The sequence below is a fragment of the Macrosteles quadrilineatus genome, unplaced genomic scaffold, assembly GCF_028750875.1.
Source record: "Macrosteles quadrilineatus isolate MER2022 unplaced genomic scaffold, UCM_ALF_1.0 Scaffold_1__1_contigs__length_201487025, whole genome shotgun sequence".
Taxonomy (NCBI): domain Eukaryota; kingdom Metazoa; phylum Arthropoda; class Insecta; order Hemiptera; family Cicadellidae; genus Macrosteles; species Macrosteles quadrilineatus.
The window spans coordinates 4,887,897-4,908,445 of NW_026542594.1; the positions used below are offsets into that span (position 1 = coordinate 4,887,897).

At 36.0% G+C, this 20,549-nt stretch overlaps 1 protein-coding gene and 1 non-coding gene across 3 annotated transcripts in view; both read right to left on the reverse strand.

Annotated features, from left to right (window-relative positions):
- The window catches only part of LOC128990108 (uncharacterized), a 402,010-nt gene that overhangs the window by 18,024 nt on the left and 363,437 nt on the right, over nt 1–20,549 (reverse strand). For both annotated transcript variants that reach the window (XM_054412372.1, XM_054412364.1), the window contains exon 2: nt 83–328. In XM_054412372.1, coding sequence (XP_054268347.1) covers nt 83–328 — 246 coding nt within the window. The remainder of the gene's footprint in view (nt 1–82; nt 329–20,549) is intronic.
- Trnal-cag (transfer RNA leucine (anticodon CAG)) lies at nt 838–921 on the reverse strand. The gene has a single exon. It is a non-coding gene; the product is annotated as a tRNA-Leu (tRNA).

Genomic DNA, 20,549 nt, shown 5'->3' on the forward strand with positions numbered 1-20,549 from the left:
ATAAGTAAAGTAAAAATTATGCTATAGTAAGAACTACAGTATTTTAAGATAATAAACTCCAACTACATCGTATGGGGCTTACCGAGTATTTTCCAGGCACGTAGATGGGCTGCGAGTGGGAGGTGGTCAGAGGTACTCGTGTGAGAGGAGTAGAGGGAGCAGGACCTGGAGGGGTAGAAGGAGTGCCCAGGACTCGTATCCTGGGTGAAAGTTCCGCCCACTCCCGCTTCCTCAACTCCTCCAAGTGGTCCAGGACGTCCCGGTAGTGCGTGTTGAAGAGATCGGCGTACCTAGAGGCCAGTCCCTCCAAGTACCCTCTCTGGCCCTCCTGTGAAGAAGCATCCGTTGTTAGTGAATAAATAAGTAATGTCTTGAAAATAATAGAGCATTCACAACGCTTTGACTAATTGATTAGTTACATTTGTCAACACTACCGAAAGTAAACTTCCTATAACGTCTTGACTTGTAGAGTAACATAATACAAAGCCAATGTAGCCGTATTTAGATGTTCATCGTTTGTGTATTGCCTTAACTGAATATAGGTTAACATGATCTATAAAAACTTTACAGTTTTAGATTATCTGTACAGTTGAAAAGGAGAAATGCAGTATTAACAATCCTACTGATTTCGAATACTCTAAATATTTGGCTTATACTTTAGAATAATAGAATAATGGCAATATAGCTGCCACAAGTTGGCGTTACTAGACTTCAAACCAGTCTAAAGAAGCTGGCACGGTTGTAGTGATGGTGATCATAAGTCAACTTGGGTGTACATAGATCGACAAGGTGTATAATTTTGAGACAAAAACGAACATAGGGGTTAAAAAAATGACTTGTCAGAAGTGGGATTCGAACCCACGCCCACAGAAGTGGACTGCGACCTGAACGCAGCGCCTTAGACCACTCGGCCATCCTGACTCATAGGGAGATAATCCCCTAAATACCATGATACTGCTTGGAAACCACACTCAAAATATTCAAGAAGGAAAGTTGATCATCATCAAAGAATAAAACCTGTCCACCGCTTACTTGAAAAATGGCCGGGGTAAAACTAAACACTTGCTACCTAGTAAATATGGAATCGTCCTAGTTGCAAATTTACAAACCAGTTAAAGTTAAGTAATTCCAACCAAAGAATTAATTGAGATAAAAGAAACTAGTTTTATTACGGGCGGTATGTTTCATACTCTCTCCCATAACTAATCCCATAATTACTTAATAATAACCTCTAAGTTGACATTTGCATTTGTTTAATTAACTTAATTGTATTAACTTAATTGCATTTGTTTAATTAACTTAACTTAATAAACTTAACTTATTAATTGCATTTGTTAATTAATTAGTTTAATTAACATCTGTTCTATCCATGTGTTTCTTTGTTATTATAATTTACAGTTCATTAAAAAGCCCTATCCTATTTTTCATGTTTTTTTTCAATTTTATTCAACGCGACGCATTTAGTTATCTAACACTATAGTTTTATTAAGAAAAGTATGTAAACTTGTTCTGTGCAGTTCGCCCCAATTGCGTTTGTGATGTTACGGATGAACGTGAACTTCTACTGAGAAAACGTCAATGGAAATATTACTGTAGTAAAAAAACAAAAAACCCTAATTTAATTTATAAAATCGTCACGTTAAAGACCTTAAGCCAGTGAATCGTCTTGCCCTGGCTCTTTAATCATGATCTTGGTTATCAGCCAGAGAGTGTTGTGGCAAGCAAAAGCATTTAATTAACAGAATTAACTTTCATTCTAACAATTTAAATTGGGGAAACAAAAAAAAAAACATATTATGTTAACTTATTAATCAGGAAACCCCTTGGTAAAAGCAGGTCTTTACGTGGCTAACGACAATTTGTGGTAAGAGCTCTTCTTGGTAATCTTAATAACACAATGAAACATTTACCAATTATATTGTTTATTTTTAAAGGGTTTAATTATGTATTAACTATAATATATAATAATGGGTTAGTTATTGTTAAAAGTATTAAGATGGAAAATACAACTCTCATTACTGGCTTCACCACTAACTGAGAGAAGTTTATTTTCAACGAGCCTGATTACATAGAAGCACATACGTTCTCGTTTACAGCTCCTAAAAGCTTACCAAACGCTTATTTATCGTAACATTGGGGCAATATACAGAGTTAATAAGTCATCTATCACACTTAAGACTGTGTTAAGCGGCAGTTACGCCAATACTGTATGGCAATGTTTCTTGCTGATGTTTTATCAAATAAATTGTCATAATTTGACCTATATAAAACGTACGCCTTTGAAAAGGCTTTTTGTCATCCTTATACGAACAAATCGAGCCATAATCAATCGTGAATGGATAGCTTGAATTGTAGCAATAAATACCCTCGCCACAGCAAACCTGCAGACTAAGCGAATTTCCATTTGCTTGAATTGATATATGAAATGAAATGAAATGAAATGAAATGAAATGAAAATCGTCTTTATTCTTGAGCGTTTTTCATATTACAACATATGTTTTTCAAAACAACTCACGTCAACATAAATAAATAATATAAAACAAAAGCAACTCTCAAATCTTAAGTTACACTTAATACAATAAATCTATAAAATATACAATTAAATCTATTTAAATAATATTAGGTTAAACGAGTACCTAGGTTTGCTGCTACAGGGAGGCTAGTAAAGTGGGTTTTTTAGTAAAATATTAATAGCTTAGTACAAAATAAATAAATTTGCCAAGTTTGATAAAAATATATCCATTCCATAAACAAGCAAAAATGAAGGTCCTAAAGGTCAAATAAGGTTTTATTAATCCATGGATTGTGCTATAGGCACACATATCAGTACTGCAGTGAATTACAAAATTAAAAGATGTTATATTGACAACATTACACTGTTGTTACAATACTTTTATAAAATAAATATTTGATGATAGAACAATATGAACTGAAAACCACTGTAATATTTACGAAATGTTAAAAATATAGAGTTCGATCTAGCTCTATTTACTTAGTACACCCAGCTGAAATGGTTTCAAGAGTTGTAGGGGCGTGACAAACCAATGGCAAAAATTGATAGTTTAAACAATTTCCATAATCGATATATTGATAATACAGTACTCTCAACTTATCTGTTGCTAGTACTGTATATATTATATTTGTAAAAATACTGTTAATGTCATAATTAATTACCAAACAAATCTGATTATTACGTTAAATGATGTAATAATAAATAATTTATTTATTACTATTAAAATAATTTATTTTATTTTATTATTATGGATACATGAGAAAGATCAGGGATTCATACAAACTTTTTAAACGTTGCAAATAGCTTATAAACAATCAACAAAAGTCAGAGGTTACAGGAAATAAGTTTTAGAGAAATCGTAAGCTATTCATCTAAGCTTCAAGGGACGAATCCCAGTGAAAAAGGCAATCAACCCACTATTATTATTCTGGCCACATGCTCTGAAATGTAATGTTCTTTCTCTCTCTATCTCACGAAACATGGAGCATTCTGTCTCTGTCTCTGTCTAATTCCACATGGCTGAGCTATTTCTGTCTCTTTTCCACTCATTGCCACTTCTATTTTCATCTCTCTCAGTCTCGTTTGTCTACACCAGACACCCACATAGTTGACAAATGATAACCATTCCTTTACCCCCTTAATATATATAAATTTCTTTCCACTCCAAGAACCTCACGTGGGGAAAATAATATAAATTCAGATCGATAATGTCTTACATCAATTTAAAGGCAAATAAAAATGTTAAGGTTCCACCGAGATTTGAACTCGGATCGCTGGATTTAGAGTCCAGAGTGCTAACCGTTACACCATGGAACCTTATAAGTAAAATGTAAATTAAATACAAAAGAATTATCACCTAACCTATCGTACTATCACTTGATTCCCTATGGTTGTTTAAATTAAATTAGTTTATTGGTCCTGCACAATGTAGGATAATACAGTGCTACAATCTCAGCGATATTACTAGATACAGTAATATGTAAATTCCGACTCGATATCTGTAGAAGCTGCGACCAGGGTAGGCCTACTCCTACTGAACCTGTGATATGGATCAATTAAATACATACAGTACATGGTTTTAGTAATGTAGTGGTTATTCTAGAATATAATAAAAACTATAATATTGAATCCAGCTGACCAACCATGCTTATTAGGGTGTTTATAAAAGAATGCGGGAATTTTAAAAGGGTCGTTGCTCGGGGCCTATTCAAGAAATAATTTAAACATCAAATTGAAGGGAAAAGAACGAAGTTATTTTTCATACTTTGATACAATTGGGAATAATTTAATAAAATTCAGATTTTCATCAATCTTATATGGGCGTAAAACTGGCTGTCCTAACTGGATCCCTTTAGGCATAAAGATTCTATCTCTTACAGATAACATCATGAAGTGTTGATTTAGGTATGTTCAACTGAAGACTTCGTCGGGCAATAGATTTTTTTAGCCGGCCAGGTGAATGTCTTTTCAAAACACTACGGTACCACGAAACTCATTAAGCCAGCGTCAAATTTCTTTATCATTAGGTAGATTTGAATTTAGTTTAATTTAGCAATCGATATAAACTCTGTGAACCACAGATTACACTCTGTGCCTTCTGTTGCACCGTAAACATTGCACTGGAGATGGCAAAGCCTATTGAAGAGTATAAAGCTACCAATTCAAAACCATTCTTGCACCATGAAAAAAATTCCACGTTGTATGAATTATCTAGCTAGTTACTGTGTTGGATTGTTGAGAATAAAATATTCTTGTACGTGGGAAATGTTTCACGTGTCCTTAATTTATTTATTTTTAACATAAATGTGTACCAGAATTTTAATTTAACCAATATTGGTCCAAATTCAAATAATCACACAAATACTCTATCGTAAATCTGATTCGTTAAAAGATGCACTCAGCTATAAATAATTAAGCTGTTAAGCTGTGTTTTTTTATCCAATCTAAAACTTTTTACTGCATAAATATAGAAACACTATGTTTTAACCAAGCGATTCAATTGCAAAATGTGGTCACAGTCTTGTTGGGCAAACAAACACAACACTGTCAGTCTCTGGGTTTCTCGTATGGAAGCAAATAGGGATGTGACAGCAAGTCCGAGGTGTTTGAAAGAAGGTGAAGTCCGTCCACTTCTCCCCAGCCCCAGCCGTCACCCTTCACAATCAGAGAGAGCGGGGATGAAAAGACACCCTTGTCTGACATTTAGACATCACCCCTGTATTGATGTCTTGGTCAGTCAACAAAATGACCCTCCTACTTTAACATCTCAATACTATACTTTTTCTCTAATGTCTGGTAGTTTGAAAGTAATTCAAAATACATTTGTAAAAATCCATGAGAAAAAAAATAAATGGAAACGATATAAGTTAAGGCAAACTTTGATAATGTAACCTTTAAAATGTGTTGTGTTGAGCTGTAACAGTGACTCGCCCATATTGATAGATAAATTTTCACATGTATTTAAACATGCTATTGCGTAAGGCATTATTGCTTGGATTCAAATGATCGTATATAATATCGGTGCATTCAACACAAAGATAGGGTAACTGTATGGCATAAGTTAACTCTAGGATGTGTAGGCCTACTGTTCAGTATAGCACATCCACAACACAACTACCCCGAGTCTATGGATAGTGCGTCACTACGTAGTGTTGGGACAAGTAGAACACATCAAACTCTAATAACTACTTAGAGCAACTCTAGTATTGGGATAGGTTAAGGTTATTAGCGTGACAAAGCAACCTAGCAAAGGCAAAACGGTAATCAATCAATTTAATAGCCTACATTATATGTTTTAGAAGAACAAACCCTAAAGTTTTTTGCAGATAGGTAACTAAAAAAATCATGTATTTGGAAAATGGTGTTATTGTCAGGGAAAGTTGTAATACCGTGTACACAATTAAACCAAGGTCTAGCACTGTGACAACCCCCATTTCCGCTATTTTGTAAGGGGAAAATTATCTAAATGACTGTTCTGAAAGCAAAAGTATTCAACAATACAATACTACTCAGATATATTTCAAATGTTAACTAAACTTAAATCCGTTACGTTCAAAACAAAACAAAAAGCAGATTATGCCTCTGTTTACGGTCAACAAAGAGTTTGTGGTCTCATCAGCTGTTTTCCCCCTCCACCACCACCCAGCCTGGTCACATCCCTTGAGTTCATAAGCGGCTGCTAATTGTTGAATTTAAAGTTTTTGTTTTTTGCTTACTGTTGGAAATTAACGTTTTTGCCTCGCTGCTATGCCATTTTGAGTTATCAGGGGACCAGTAATACATTCGCATTCAAAATGTATTCTCTTTTGCTGGTTACGTAATGTTCTAAATGTCTGTAAATACAACTAAATGTCAAGCAACTAATTGTACAACAATTGAAACATTTAGCACAGCTTTGTATGAAAAAAGCCATACATACTTAATTAAATGATGTCATTTATTGCACGAGAAACTAATTGAAAACTATTATAAATTAAAACTAGATTTTACACTATTCTTCTTTTATACCAATGAGGTAAATTATCCTAGTAACTAGTAAAATTTAGCTATACGACACTCTTAATATAAGACACGTTTTAATTGGCATGAGACAACCATTTCTTTCAATTCTATGTTAAAGTAATTAGGAAGACTTTTTTATGCACATTACAAGAGGGAGAATATTTCCAACAGTAAACTAAGATCTAATCTAAGATGTTCCGCCCTTTACCAAAGCCAGCAGCCACCGACTTGCAGCTTGTCTTCTGGTTAATTGGCGATAACATTTTCCAACAGTATTTTAGTAGATGACAAGTCACCATAAACAAACGTTGATTTTTTTAATATTTGAGTATACTTGACTAATAGTTATTGTTTTTGTAGAAAACTTTAATTTCGTTTCATATAGAATAACAAAACAAAAAGACAACACGAGAAAAGATTATTCAGCAATTCTGCATACGAAACCACTTATCAAGCCAGAGAAATAAATGGTTGACTCAAAGCTTTAAGGATGTTGCCTCTAGAGGTTATGTGTCAAAACCCGAGGGCTCTCACGATAACGTGTCGTAATGTTAACGTCAAAACAGTGTTTGATGCTGATAACAGTGTATAAAGACATTTTTACCATAAAAGCTCGGATTAAAATGTTACACTTTACACAGGAAACCAATTTCTTGCTGATTCAAACTTTTTATCCTGAGGATTTTGCCAAACATTGTAAAAAAAGAGAAAATAGTAGTATAATTATTTTGGGGTACTTTTGACGGACACATGTTGTTTCGGATGTTTATGTTCAATCCCTGAAACAAATTATCGTACGCTTATAGTTAGGACGTGGAAATAATATTCTTTGAATCAAATTATCAAATTATGTTTGATATACACATGATTATCCTTTGTTATTCAGGTACTATGTTCTGTACGAAACTAATTCAAATTGGACGTGTGGTTCTTCAAAAGTTTCTTTCATCAAATTCAAGGATTTCCATCCTAACAACAGTACTGAATGTGGGTGGGGGATAACATAGTTAGCAGTGTCCATTGTCACATTGTTTTCTTTACGGCAGTCCTGTAAAATGAGGTGGTGCATTTAGGAACAGTGTCCAGTGACAAAGGTCTTGTCCTGTATGTGGTGGAAGACAACCTAGTTCTGCAGTCTCCGTTGACACAGGTCACGAGCCGCCATCTCTCCGTCACTTCGGCTTTATCAAATTTCAACTTGCTCGCACTTTGTAGAGTGACAATGTCATTACCCGCTTTTCTCCGCCGCCGTAACTCCGTGTCTGCCACCAAAATATTGACAATTGAATACAGTGAGAAACTTCCAATAAACCTTCTTACATTAAGGGGAAGTTTTTTTCAAACGTTGTTCTAGTAATTTCCACAAGAAATAAGTTGACGTATAATGTTGATGACGATTGTATAAGATTTTTTCTTTTGTAAAAAAATATCTGGTTTGTAAGAATTACAAAAAAATAATTTCCATCAACAATACTTTGATACTTTATTCTAAAATGGCGACCACACAAATGTAGGTAATTTAATGCAAGGATGAATGGAGATGAGTGTAGTTTAAGTATACAATAAAATACAATTACAAATAAAAATTGTTGAAAGTCATTTTGCGAAATATAAATACTACGGACACAAAAAGCATTAAGTTGGTACAGAATTTAATTTACTTCGATAATTAATAATTGTGTAAAATACATTTAATTATTAAATTATAAAATATTCGTGAATAAAGTTGTAGAATTAACAAACCTTTGTTTTATTTTCATACAGAACCAAAAATTCCCCAGCCATAGCAAACTTGCAGACTAAGCGAATTTCCATTTGCCTGATTGGATTTCACATAAATACTTCCTTAAACCTGTCAGCTTTAATCCTTATTTAAAAAGAATTAAGTTTAAGAGTTGCTGTTACAGGGAGGGCGATAAAGTGTGCTTTTTAGACAAATGTTAATTAATTGATTTAATATAAAATAAATAATTTGACCAAGTTTGACAAAAATATATACAAAACAAGCAAACTTAAAAGTTATATTTATAAACAAATAAATAGATAGATACATATTTTAAACAGATGGTGTTTTTGTTTTGGAATCTGGGGACAGCAAAAAGAAAAATCAAACCGGTCCCGTGTCTAAGTTTTGCCATGAGACGTACGGTAATAAAAAAATTAATACCGTATAGATAATTCGCTAAAATGACTATAAGCATGTTCCCAGTTCATGTCTCAGACGTAAAAAAACACCTCTACTGTAGAGGATAACTATTGTGACTCAGTTCTGTTTCAACTTATAACAACGTGTTATATCTGAGACAATTTCAACTTCCTAAAAGCGTTTTGTGTTAAAGCAATGTGCGACGGAATTTTCAGTTAAAGGATCATTTCTAGAAGTATAACGCTAAGTGCTTTCCATTCCTTAAGTAGCAGTCTGGTGCTCGTTTGTACTTGAAGATCGCTATAATGTCGTTTAAATGTTTTTTCTTTCAACGATAATCGGTTGTCGGGTTGGGTATTTTGGATTAAAAGCTAATAATACACATATAGTTACAAGTATGACCTCATAATAATTTTCCAATGAACGAATGCTAAAAAATTCTCATCAGAAGAGGCTTACAGACGGCATTCATCCAAGTAAAATAAATTCTTAGTGGTTCTACCAACAATTGATATTGAAACTTATTTGATCTACAGTTTATTTTCTTAACTCGTACTATTTGAATGTACGAAATAAATATTCAAGCTCAACAAATGATTAAATATTATGCAAAATTACGTCCAATGACACTTTTTTAATCTAAAGATTTATTGACGTTCTGTCTTTGAACTATATGTAATATTTGTTCCGCTGAATTTAGCTAGTTGAAAATATGCAATACGCTACAAAAACTTACAATAAAACCATGTATAGTGTATGAAAAATGAACCATTTCAAAGTATTTTCAACATACATTGAATTATTTAACAGTTTACTAACCAAGGTTTACCAACCACCGAAGTATTTTATATAGTATCTACAACCTATCTAGAAGCCACAAACATTCAAACCATGACAGATACCCAAAATTTAAAGGGTTAATTTAAATAATTCGAATACCACGGTTACCACCAAAGTTTAGTATTTCTACGTACAGCAAACTATAAGTTGAAATTGCAACTTACTATATAGTTGACTACACTCCTCTTTTTCACAAGCCTATTAAAACTAATTTTCACCGCTATTATTAAAACCGTTAAATATTATATAAATATTTGAAAACCACTCTTGGTCATTACATCAAATCACAAAAATAAACGTGTCTACTATTGCAATTTGTTGACTATCCCATAGAAGAACCCTATAAACTTCACAGAGATGTGTTTATCTAGATTGTTCACAGAAATACTTATGCATTTCACGTGTGTTATGCACCTAAGTTGCTGAGGACTGTATGTGTCAGATAAGGTTATCAGTTTTCAGGACTCAGCACGCCACTGTGTCAAGGGATGCTGCACCACCACTTGACACATATGACTAATGCTTTACAAATTCACGTGTATTATGCACCAGAGTTGCTAAGGACTGTATGTGTCAGATAAGGTTATCAGTATTCAGGATTCAGCACGCCACTGTGTCAAGGGATGCTGCACCACCACTTGACACATATGACTAATGCTTTACACATTCACGTGTGTTATGCACCAGAGTTGCTAAGGACTGTATGAGTCAGATAAGGTTATCAGTATTCAGTACTCAGCACGCCACTATGTCAAGGGATGCTGCACCACCACTTGACACATATGACTAATGCTTTACACATTCACGTGTGTTATGCACCAGAGTTGCTAAGGACTGTATGTGTCAGATAAGGTTATCAGTATTCAAGATTCAGCACGCCACTGTGTCAAGGGATGCTGCACCACCACTTGACACATATGACTAATGCTTTACAAATTCACGTGTGTTATGCACCAGAGTTGCTAAGGACTGTATGTGTCAGATAAGGTTATCAGTATTCAAGATTCAGCACGCCACTGTGTCAAGGGATGCTGCACCACCACTTGACACATATGACTAATGCTTTACAAATTCACGTGTGTTATGCACCAGAGTTGCTAAGGACTGTATGTGTCAGATAAGGTTATCAGTATTCAAGATTCAGCACGCCACTGTGTCAAGGGATGCTGCACCACCACTTGACACATATGACTAATGCTTTACACATTCAAGTGTGTTATGCACCAAAGTTGCTGAGGACTGTATGTGTCAGATAAGGTTATCAGTATTCAAGATTCAGCACGCCACTGTGTCAAGGGATGCTGCACCACCACTTGACACATATGACTAATGCTTTACACATTCAAGTGTGTTATGCACCAAAGTTGCTGAGGACTGTATGAGTCAGATAAGGTTATCAGTATTCAGTACTCAGCACGCCACTATGTCAAGGGATGCTGCACCACCACTTGACACATATGACTAATGCTTTACACATTCACGTGTGTTATGCAAAAGAGTTGCTAAGGACTGTATGTGTCAGATAAGGTTATCAGTATTCAAGATTCAGCACGCCACTGTGTCAAGGGATGCTGCACCACCACTTGACACATATGACTAATGCTTTACACATTCACGTGCTTTATGCACCAAAGTTGCTGAGGACTGTACGTGTCAGATAAGGTTATCAGTATTCAGGACTCAGCACGCCACTATGTCAAGGGATGCTGCACCACCACTTGACACATATGACTAATGCTTTACACATTCACGTGTGTTATGCACCAGAGTTGCTAAGGACTGTATGTGTCAGATAAGGTTATCAGTATTCAAGATTCAGCACGCCACTGTGTCAAGGGATGCTGCACCACCACTTGACACATATGACTAATGCTTTACACATTCAAGTGTGTTATGCACCAAAGTTGCTGAGGACTGTATGTGTCAGATAAGGTTATCAGTTTTCAGGACTCAGCACGCCACTGTGTCAAGGGATGCTGCACCACCACTTGACACATATGACTAATATTTTACACATTCAAGTGTGTTATGCACCAAAGTTGCTGAGGACTGTATGTGTCAGATAAGGTTATCAGTTTTCAGGACTCAGCACGCCACTGTGTCAAGGGATGCTGCACCACCACTTGACACATATGACTAATATTTTACACATTCACGTGTGTTATGCACCAAAGTTGCTGAGGACTGTATGTGTCAGATAAGGTTATCAGTATTCAGGACTCAGCACGCCACTGTGTGAAGGGATGCTGCACCACCACTTGACACAAAGGACTCATGCTTTACAAATTCACGTGTGTTATGCACCAAAGTTGCTGAGGAATGTACGTGTCAGATAAGGTTATCAGTATTCAGGACTCAGCACGCCACTTTGTTAGGGGATGCTGCACCACCACTTGACACATATGACTAATATTTTACACATTCACGTGCGTTATGCACCAAAGTTGCTGAGGACTGTATGTGTCAGATAAGGTTATCAGTATTCAGGACTCAGCACGCCACTGTGTCAGGGGATGCTGCACCACCACTTGACACAAAGGACTAATGCTTTACAAATTCACGTGTGTTATGCACCAAAGTTGCTGAGGAATGTACGTGTCAGATAAGGTTATCAGTATTCAGGACTCAGCACGCCACTTTGTTAGGGGATGCTGCACCACCACTTGACACATATGACTAATATTTTACACATTCACGTGCGTTATGCACCAAAGTTGCTGAGGACTGTATGTGTCAGATAAGGTTATCAGTATTCAGGACTCAGCACGCCACTGTGTCAGGGGATGCTGCACCACCACTTGACACATATGACTAATATTTTACACATTCACGTGCGTTATGCACCAGAGTTGCTAGGGACTGAATGTGTCAGATAAGGTTATCAGTTTTCAGAACTCAGCACGCCACTGTGTCAGGGGATGCTGCACCACCACTTGACACATATGACTAATATTTTACACATTCACGTGTGTTATGCACCAAAGTTGCTGAGGACTGTATGTGTCAGATAAGGTTATCAGTTTTCAAAACTCAGCACGCCACTGTGTCAAGGGATGCTGCACCACCACTTGACACATTTGACTAATATTTTACACATTTACGTGTGTTATGCACCAAAGTTGCTGAGGACTGTATGTGTCAGATAAGGTTATCAGTATTCAGGACTCAGCACGCCACTGTGTGAAGCGATGCTACACCACCACTTGACACAAAGGACTAATGCTTTACAAATTCACGTGTGTTATGCACCAAAGTTGCTGAGAAATGTACGTGTCAGATAAGGTTATCAGTATTCAGGACTCAGCACGCCACTTTGTCAGGGGATGCTGCACCACCACTTGACACATATGACTAATATTTTACACATTCACGTGCGTTATGCACCAAAGTTGCTGAGGACTGTATGTGTCAGATAAGGTTATCAGTATTCAGGACTCAGCACGCCACTGTGTCAGGGGATGCTGCACCACCACTTGACACATATGACTAATATTTTACACATTCACGTGCGTTATGCACCAAAGTTGCTGAGGACTGTATGTGTCAGATAAGGTTATCAGTATTCAGGACTCAGCACGCCACTGTGTAAGGGCATGCTGCACTACCACTTGACACGTATGACTAATGCTTTACACATTCATGTGTGTTATGCACCAGAGTTGCTGACGACTGTATGTGTCAGATAAGGTTATCAGTATTCAGGACTCAGCTCGCCAATATGTCAAGGGATGCTGCACCACCACTTGACACATATGACTAATAATTTACACATTCACGTGTGTTAAGCACCAAATTTGCTGAGGACTGTATGTGTCAGATAAGGTTATCAGTATTCAGGACTCAGCACGCCACTGTGTGAAGGGATGCTGCATTACCACTTGACACATAGGACTAATGCTTTACAAATTCACGTGTGTTATGCACCAAAGTTGCTGAGGAATGTACGTGTCAGATAAGGTTATCAGTATTCAGGACTCAGCACGCCACTTTGTCAGGGGATGCTGCACCACCACTTGACACATATGACTAATATTTTACACATTCACGTGCGTTATGCACCAAAGTTGCTGAGGACTGTATGTGTCAGATAAGGTTATCAGTATTCAGTACATATGACTAATGCTTTACACATTCACGTGTGTTATGCACCAGAGTTGCTGACGACTGTACGTGTCAGATAAGGTTATCAGTATTCAGGACTCAGCACGCCACTGTGTCAGGGGATGCTGCACCACCACTTGACACGTATGACTAATATTTTACACATTCACGTGCTTTATGCACCAAAGTTGCTGAGGACTGTACGTGTCAGATTAGGTTATCAGTATTCAGGACTCAGCACGCCACTGTGCCAGGGGATGCTGCACTACCACTTGACACATATGACTAATGCTTTACAGATTCATGTGTGTTATGCACCAGAGTTGCTGACGACTGTATATGTCAGATAAGGTTATCAGTATTCAGGACTCAGCACGCCACTATGTCAAGGGATGCTGCACCACCACTTGACACATATGACTATTGCTTTACACATTCACGTGCGTTATGCACCAGAGTTGCTGACGACTGTATGTGTCAGATAAGGTTATCAGTATTCAGTACTCAGCACGCCACTATGTCAAGGGATGCTGCACCACCACTTGACACATATGACTAATGCTTTACTTATTCACGTTTGTTATGCACCAGAGTTGCTGACGACTGTATGTGTCAGATAAGGTTATCAGTATTCAGGACTCAGCACGCCACTGTGTCAAGGCATGCTGCACCACCACTTGACACATATGACTAATGCTTTACACATTCACGTGTGTTATGCACCAGAGTTGCTGACGACTGTACGTGTCAGATAAGGTTATCAGTATTCAGGACTCAGCACGCCACTGTGTCAGGGGATGCTGCACCACCACTTGACACATATGACTAATATTTTACACATTCACGTGCTTTATGCACCAAAGTTGCTGAGGACTGTACGCGTCAGATAAGGTTATCAGTATTCAGGACTCAGCACGCCACTGTGCCAGGGGATGCTGCACCACCACTTGACACATATGACTAATGCTTTACTTATTCACGTTTGTTATGCACCAGAGTTGCTGACGACTGTATGTGTCAGATAAGGTTATCAGTATTCAGGATTCAGCACGCCACTGTGTCAAGGCATGCTGCACTACTACTTGACACATATGACTAATGCTTTACACATTCACGTGTGTTATGCACCAAAGTCGCTGAGGACTGTATGTGTCAGATAAGGTTATCAGTATTCAGTACTCAGCACGCCACTATGTCAAGGGATGCTGCACCACCACTTGACACATATGACTAATGCTTTACACATTCACGTGTGTTATGCACCAGAGTTGCTGAGGAATGTACGTGTCAGATAAGGTTATCAGTATTCAGGACTCAGCACGCCACTATGTCAAGGGATGCTGCACCACCACTTGACACATATGACTAATGCTTTACACATTTCACGTGTGTTATGCACCAAAGTTGCTGAGGACTGTATGTGTCAGATAAGGTTATCAGTATTCAGGACTCATCACGCCACTGTGTCAAGGGATGCTGCACCACCACTTGACTAATACTTTACACATTCACGTGCGTTATGCACCAAAGTTGCTGAGGAATGTACGTGTCAGATAAGGTTATCAGTATTTAGGACTCAGCATGCCACTGTGTCAAGGGATGCTGCACCACCACTTGACACATATGACTAATGCATTGCACATTCACGGTAAATGCATCACTTTATGTCAATGAATTAACAGTAGCATATTGTTACAAGTAGGCGATTCACTAAATAATTTTTGATTTCATTTAATTCTTTGATAGACTTGTGAATTTTTAAACTACAGACTGTTTCGTCCATTTAGTGAAACTGCACAAATGCCAATACTTTTTGCTCTACATTCAAAAGTACAAAGTTGTGAAAATAGTTAAAAAGGAATTCAAGGCTTAATTGAAAAGTTCCACAATAACCATAAATATTTTCCAGATTGTTTACTATTCAAGTAATATTGCATTTTAAAAGTGTATACTAAAAATCCCCCTTTACCTTAACTTAACAGTTCTTAGTTCCTCTGGATTCAGCAATGGGGGTTTTGATATCATACATAGTTAATATCAGCATTAGTTAACTGGCGGTTATCTAGAACAGTAGGTTGGTTAGAACGTCACGCACAGCGCTCTAGAAGACATGGTTACTTGGAATAGTTGCAGTGTCGTGCGAGGTACTGAGGTAGCTAGGCCAGGCATTTGCACCATGGATATACGACATTGTCCCTATACATGCAATAAGGAACCCCTTGTTTTACTGCTCCTCTTCGTGTAACCATTCATAAGGATACGCTACCATTTTGCCTTCATCGTAGTGTACATATACTCTAGGATTTAACTTGATAGATACAGTACTTGTATGTAATGATCAACAACTTTTAAATGGAACGATTTGGTAAAACTTTTGAATGCCACAGAGATAAGTTTTTTTTTTTTTTAGAGTTGTGACAATGTATTCCTACAAAGAGTATCAAAAATACAATAGATTGGAAGGTAATAATAAGTCTGTAGCTATATTAGATTTTTGTAATCATTATTTTTTTCTTGTACCCTTATTAAGAAAAAGGACAGTTTTCCACACACACTTGCAGACCACCCCCCCCCCCAAAAAAAACCCATTCATTAATTGCTTTTTGTTTAGAATCGATTATAAATTAATTTAGAGTAATTAAAATAGCAAAATGAGTGACGAACACTAGATAGACCCACTAAAAGATGCTATATTGTATTACGTATCATTACTTGGAGCAGACAGATTGTATTTATATATTACTAGCTGTAACCCGCGGGCTTTGCTCCGTTTAACTTCTTAATTTTCAAGATTATCTCGTTCGCATGGCTCAATCACGTCCTGGTTGAAGTTTGTTCGCTACGCTCACTCACCTTTAGGTTGGAGCTCGTTCGCTACGCTCACTCACCTTTGGGTTGGAGCTCGTTCGCTGCGCTCACTTGCCTTCAGGTTAGCTCGTTCGCTACGCTAACTCGCCTCCAGGTTGAAGTTCGTTCGCTACGCTCACTCACCTTTTGGTTGCAAATTAGCTGTTGTCATAAATGTAAAAGAAATAATAGTGCTGCACCCTGTTGGTAATCCTTGTAACTTTAATGTTATTGAACATCATAGAACAGAACCAACTTGTTTAGTTGAAACAGCTGTTAAGATTCAATAATTCCATTTCTCATAAGGTTAACATGGGAAACTCCAGAGCCACTGGGGCGGAGCCCGAAAGGATTTTTGAAATAAGAATATGCCTATATGTTAATCGGGAATGTGAGCTATCATCATGCCAAATTTCAGCCCAATCCGACCAGTATTTTTCGCGTTCACTTGTCACAAACATACATCCATACATCCATACATCCAAACTTTCTCATTTATAATATTAGTAGGATGATAACGTATAGGAAAAAATATTACAATTTTCTGAAGGTTTCTGTAACGATTTGTATGAAAAAATCATAATTAATTAATAATTTTAAATGGATAATGCCTGAGATATTAACCACGCTACACAACTTATTTACGAATTTAAATCATACTAGTGGCTTTAAGTCCCTAAAAAGCTCAAATGTAAAACAAATTATTGTAATATTTAAACAAACTCAGAATCAAATTATCAATGTGTCAGGATAGATATCCCAGTACAACATCTTTTGTGTAAAAACACATTTTGTTGTTTGTCTTCGTTTGCTTTTGTTGACGTTATTTTCAATAAATAATTTGAAAGCCTCCCGAGGTTTAATTCTGCCAAAGTCTTGTTTGCAAATTAAAATTGGTTTACTAAGGTAGCTTTGGTCTTGGTTAATGATGATGAAAAATGCTTCCCTGATTGAAATACTGGAAATTGTCTTCATCAAATGTGAAAAGGGAAATAAATGTGTGTTGAGCTTAGTTCTTGGTCAAACCCACAAAATTAGCATCCCAACCAAGTTAGTATTTCTAAGGGTATGCTCCTTTGTACATACTCCTTTGCTCAACGGCACACCTTTTGTAAAGGTTTTACAGTAAAGGCATTGACCAAACTTAAACCTAGATTTGTTTCTGACTACAATTAGCCTAGTGTAAGTTTATGTGGTGGTATTCAAAGGTGCGATTGACTTTACATATTCTATAAAAAAAAGATCCTAATCAACGCCTGATTACTGACTATTTTGCGTCTGGTAAGGGTTCCATTACCCAGTTATCGAAACCAACCACGAAATTACTTTTCATCATCATCTTCGACAAACGACCTCTAGGGTTTACTGTTATATATGGATGCTCTCTTCACTACCATTCATGCTAGGCTACATTTTTTAAAACTTCTTTTGCTTGGAGCAACAGGCAGTACCTGGTTAATATCTCCTCAAAAAAATTATGTTTTCCGCCCACTGGAACATGTCTTAGTACTTACTTAATGAACAAATACCTGTACGAACCTATTTAATCTTTATTCCCAGGTTGTGTTCTAAGAGTGGACGTTGAAATTATTCCACTTCATACAAAATATTGATTAAACTCTACAATAAACCTAAAATATAAAAACTAGTAAATTTACAAAAAAAGTGTAGATTAAATCTTCAACATATGTTTTGAAATGAGAAGAAAGCAGAAGTTTTCAATTAGTTTAATCTTGAACCATTTATTAGTCAATGTGGTTATTCCCTGTTAAACAATAACCTTCAAATTAGAAGAACAAACTTCATGTTTTTCAGCCATTCTAAGTTCAATTCCTTTAATTTGAGCCATCTCCTATGATTCTACTACTTATTTGTCAAAATTCTCATACGCTTAACTAATTTACTTAAAAATACAAATTGTACAGTAAAACAATTAATTTCAACTTTCTAAGACAAACTAAAAATACTAATTATTATAGGTAACGTTATCCCTGGTTTCATATAGTACATTGCAGAATAAACTGGCAAATGAGTAATCCACATGTAATATTGCTTACTGGCTTAATGATAAATCACGATCAGTTGTATTGAAGTAAACAAAAATCAGCAGTAATTGGATTTAATGCGATTCTTATGGAGATTATTTTACGTTATATCTAATTTTGTGTTAGAATTTTAGGTATTTTACTATTTTCCCGCCGTCTCAGGATCGAGACCTTTAATTTGAGCCTCCTCTCGTTATTCTACGACTTCCCAGTCGCCCACAATTTTGACGCAAAGAATCAGCGTACGAAATTAATATAAAGATATTTTTGTTTCTTAAACGACGATTCGACCAAGATTTGCTTGTTCAGAATGGCTCTGAGTAAGTCAACTTATATAGTTCTAATAATTTCAGGTAATCAACTCAGTTAACAATAAGTAAATTTACTACAAACACACTGGACATTGAAATGACATAAAATAGCATTAGTGCATCAATTTATACATTTCAGTTATTAATGTTTGTCAAATCTCTATTTTTCTATAGGAGTTTTATTATCATTGTATTGCACATAGAGGATGCAAAAAAATCATATTTTATGCAGTTAAACGTTAAAGAAAACTGTTAGGAAAGATAATAAGCTTAGACATAGCTTAGCCAAATGAAGTTAAACGCGGAGCTGAAAAATAAGACGATGACTGCCGTTGATGACGCCACAATCATTCTTAGTTAAATATTCATCGCCCTTCAGGCTAATCCCTTCTTTTTAAGCGGGTTTTGTGTTCCGTGGTAGGCGATAGACACGAGAAAACATTTACTAACATTATGGCATTTTCTACTACAAATAAATGAAAAAATCTACTCTCGGGTTTTATTGTCTTTTTTACATCACAATGACAGGGATTCTAACACTATTGAAATGATTTAAAACAGAAAATGTTCAATTGTGGCATTCTAACAAAGTACCTTCTACAAGAGGACAATGCAAAATGACAACCGAATTATACCATAATGTATTGAATATGCACTAGTATTGCAAATTAGATGTATTACCATTACTTATGAAAAAATTAATATTAAACAATCATAAAAAAATTGATATAATAACAATAGTTACAATAATACATTAAATTGGCAGTTTCCACCTAACTTTTTAAACAACTTCATTGCTTAAACTTTTGTAAAATGCCTACACCATTGAATATTAAGCCAATATCATTACCAATAATTACCAATGACGTTATCATTACCAATGACGTTTAAATTTTATATCTGGTGAACAAGTTTTACAACTATTGGTAGACAGAATGGTTTATAATTGACAAGTAAAAAGTATAAAGTAAAATATTTGTGCAGTTTGCTCTACTTCCTATGGTAGAAGAATGTTTCCAACTTATCCAACAAAAAAGGCTGAGAATATAATCATAAAAAAACATCGTAAATTAGGGATAGCGTGTGAACCAAACCATTGTACTCGTGATATATATATACAAAACACAGACATGTGTCTTACTGTTACTGGTGATAAAGTTACACCTCGCCCACCTAGCCTAAAAAAACTCGTGTTTTGAACAGTTCTTTACCTGCCCTTCAGACACGTATCTGATAACTTTGGCATGTGTCTAGGTCTATATCTGTCTATAGTTATAAAGGTGATTAAAATACACTATTTTTTAATTTACCAGGTAATTGACATTTTTGATATCTTAATTTCTAGTTGCTTTGCTAATTTTAGTTTTTCAATATTAATAATTATAGTCACATCGATTTAATCATTTTCCTATTCCATTCATATCAGAAACTATCCCTGTATACAACTCATAGAAGTAAGCAGTCACATATACAGTATATCATTGTGATTAACCTGCGTTATGCAAGGTTGAAAAGACTTTAGCCACGAACTTTGCCACTTTGCCACTAGACTTGTTTAGTCTATGTCTAGCAATTATAGATAGATCATAGTTAGTAGTGTATATAACCTTTATAACCAACACTGCCAGTTTCAAATAGCATTGTCATTTCTCTATGTCTACACTGTCAGTCACACAGATCGTTGTAATCTATTCCTACCATGTTAGTCATATAGATATTATACTGTATATATACTACACTTCCCT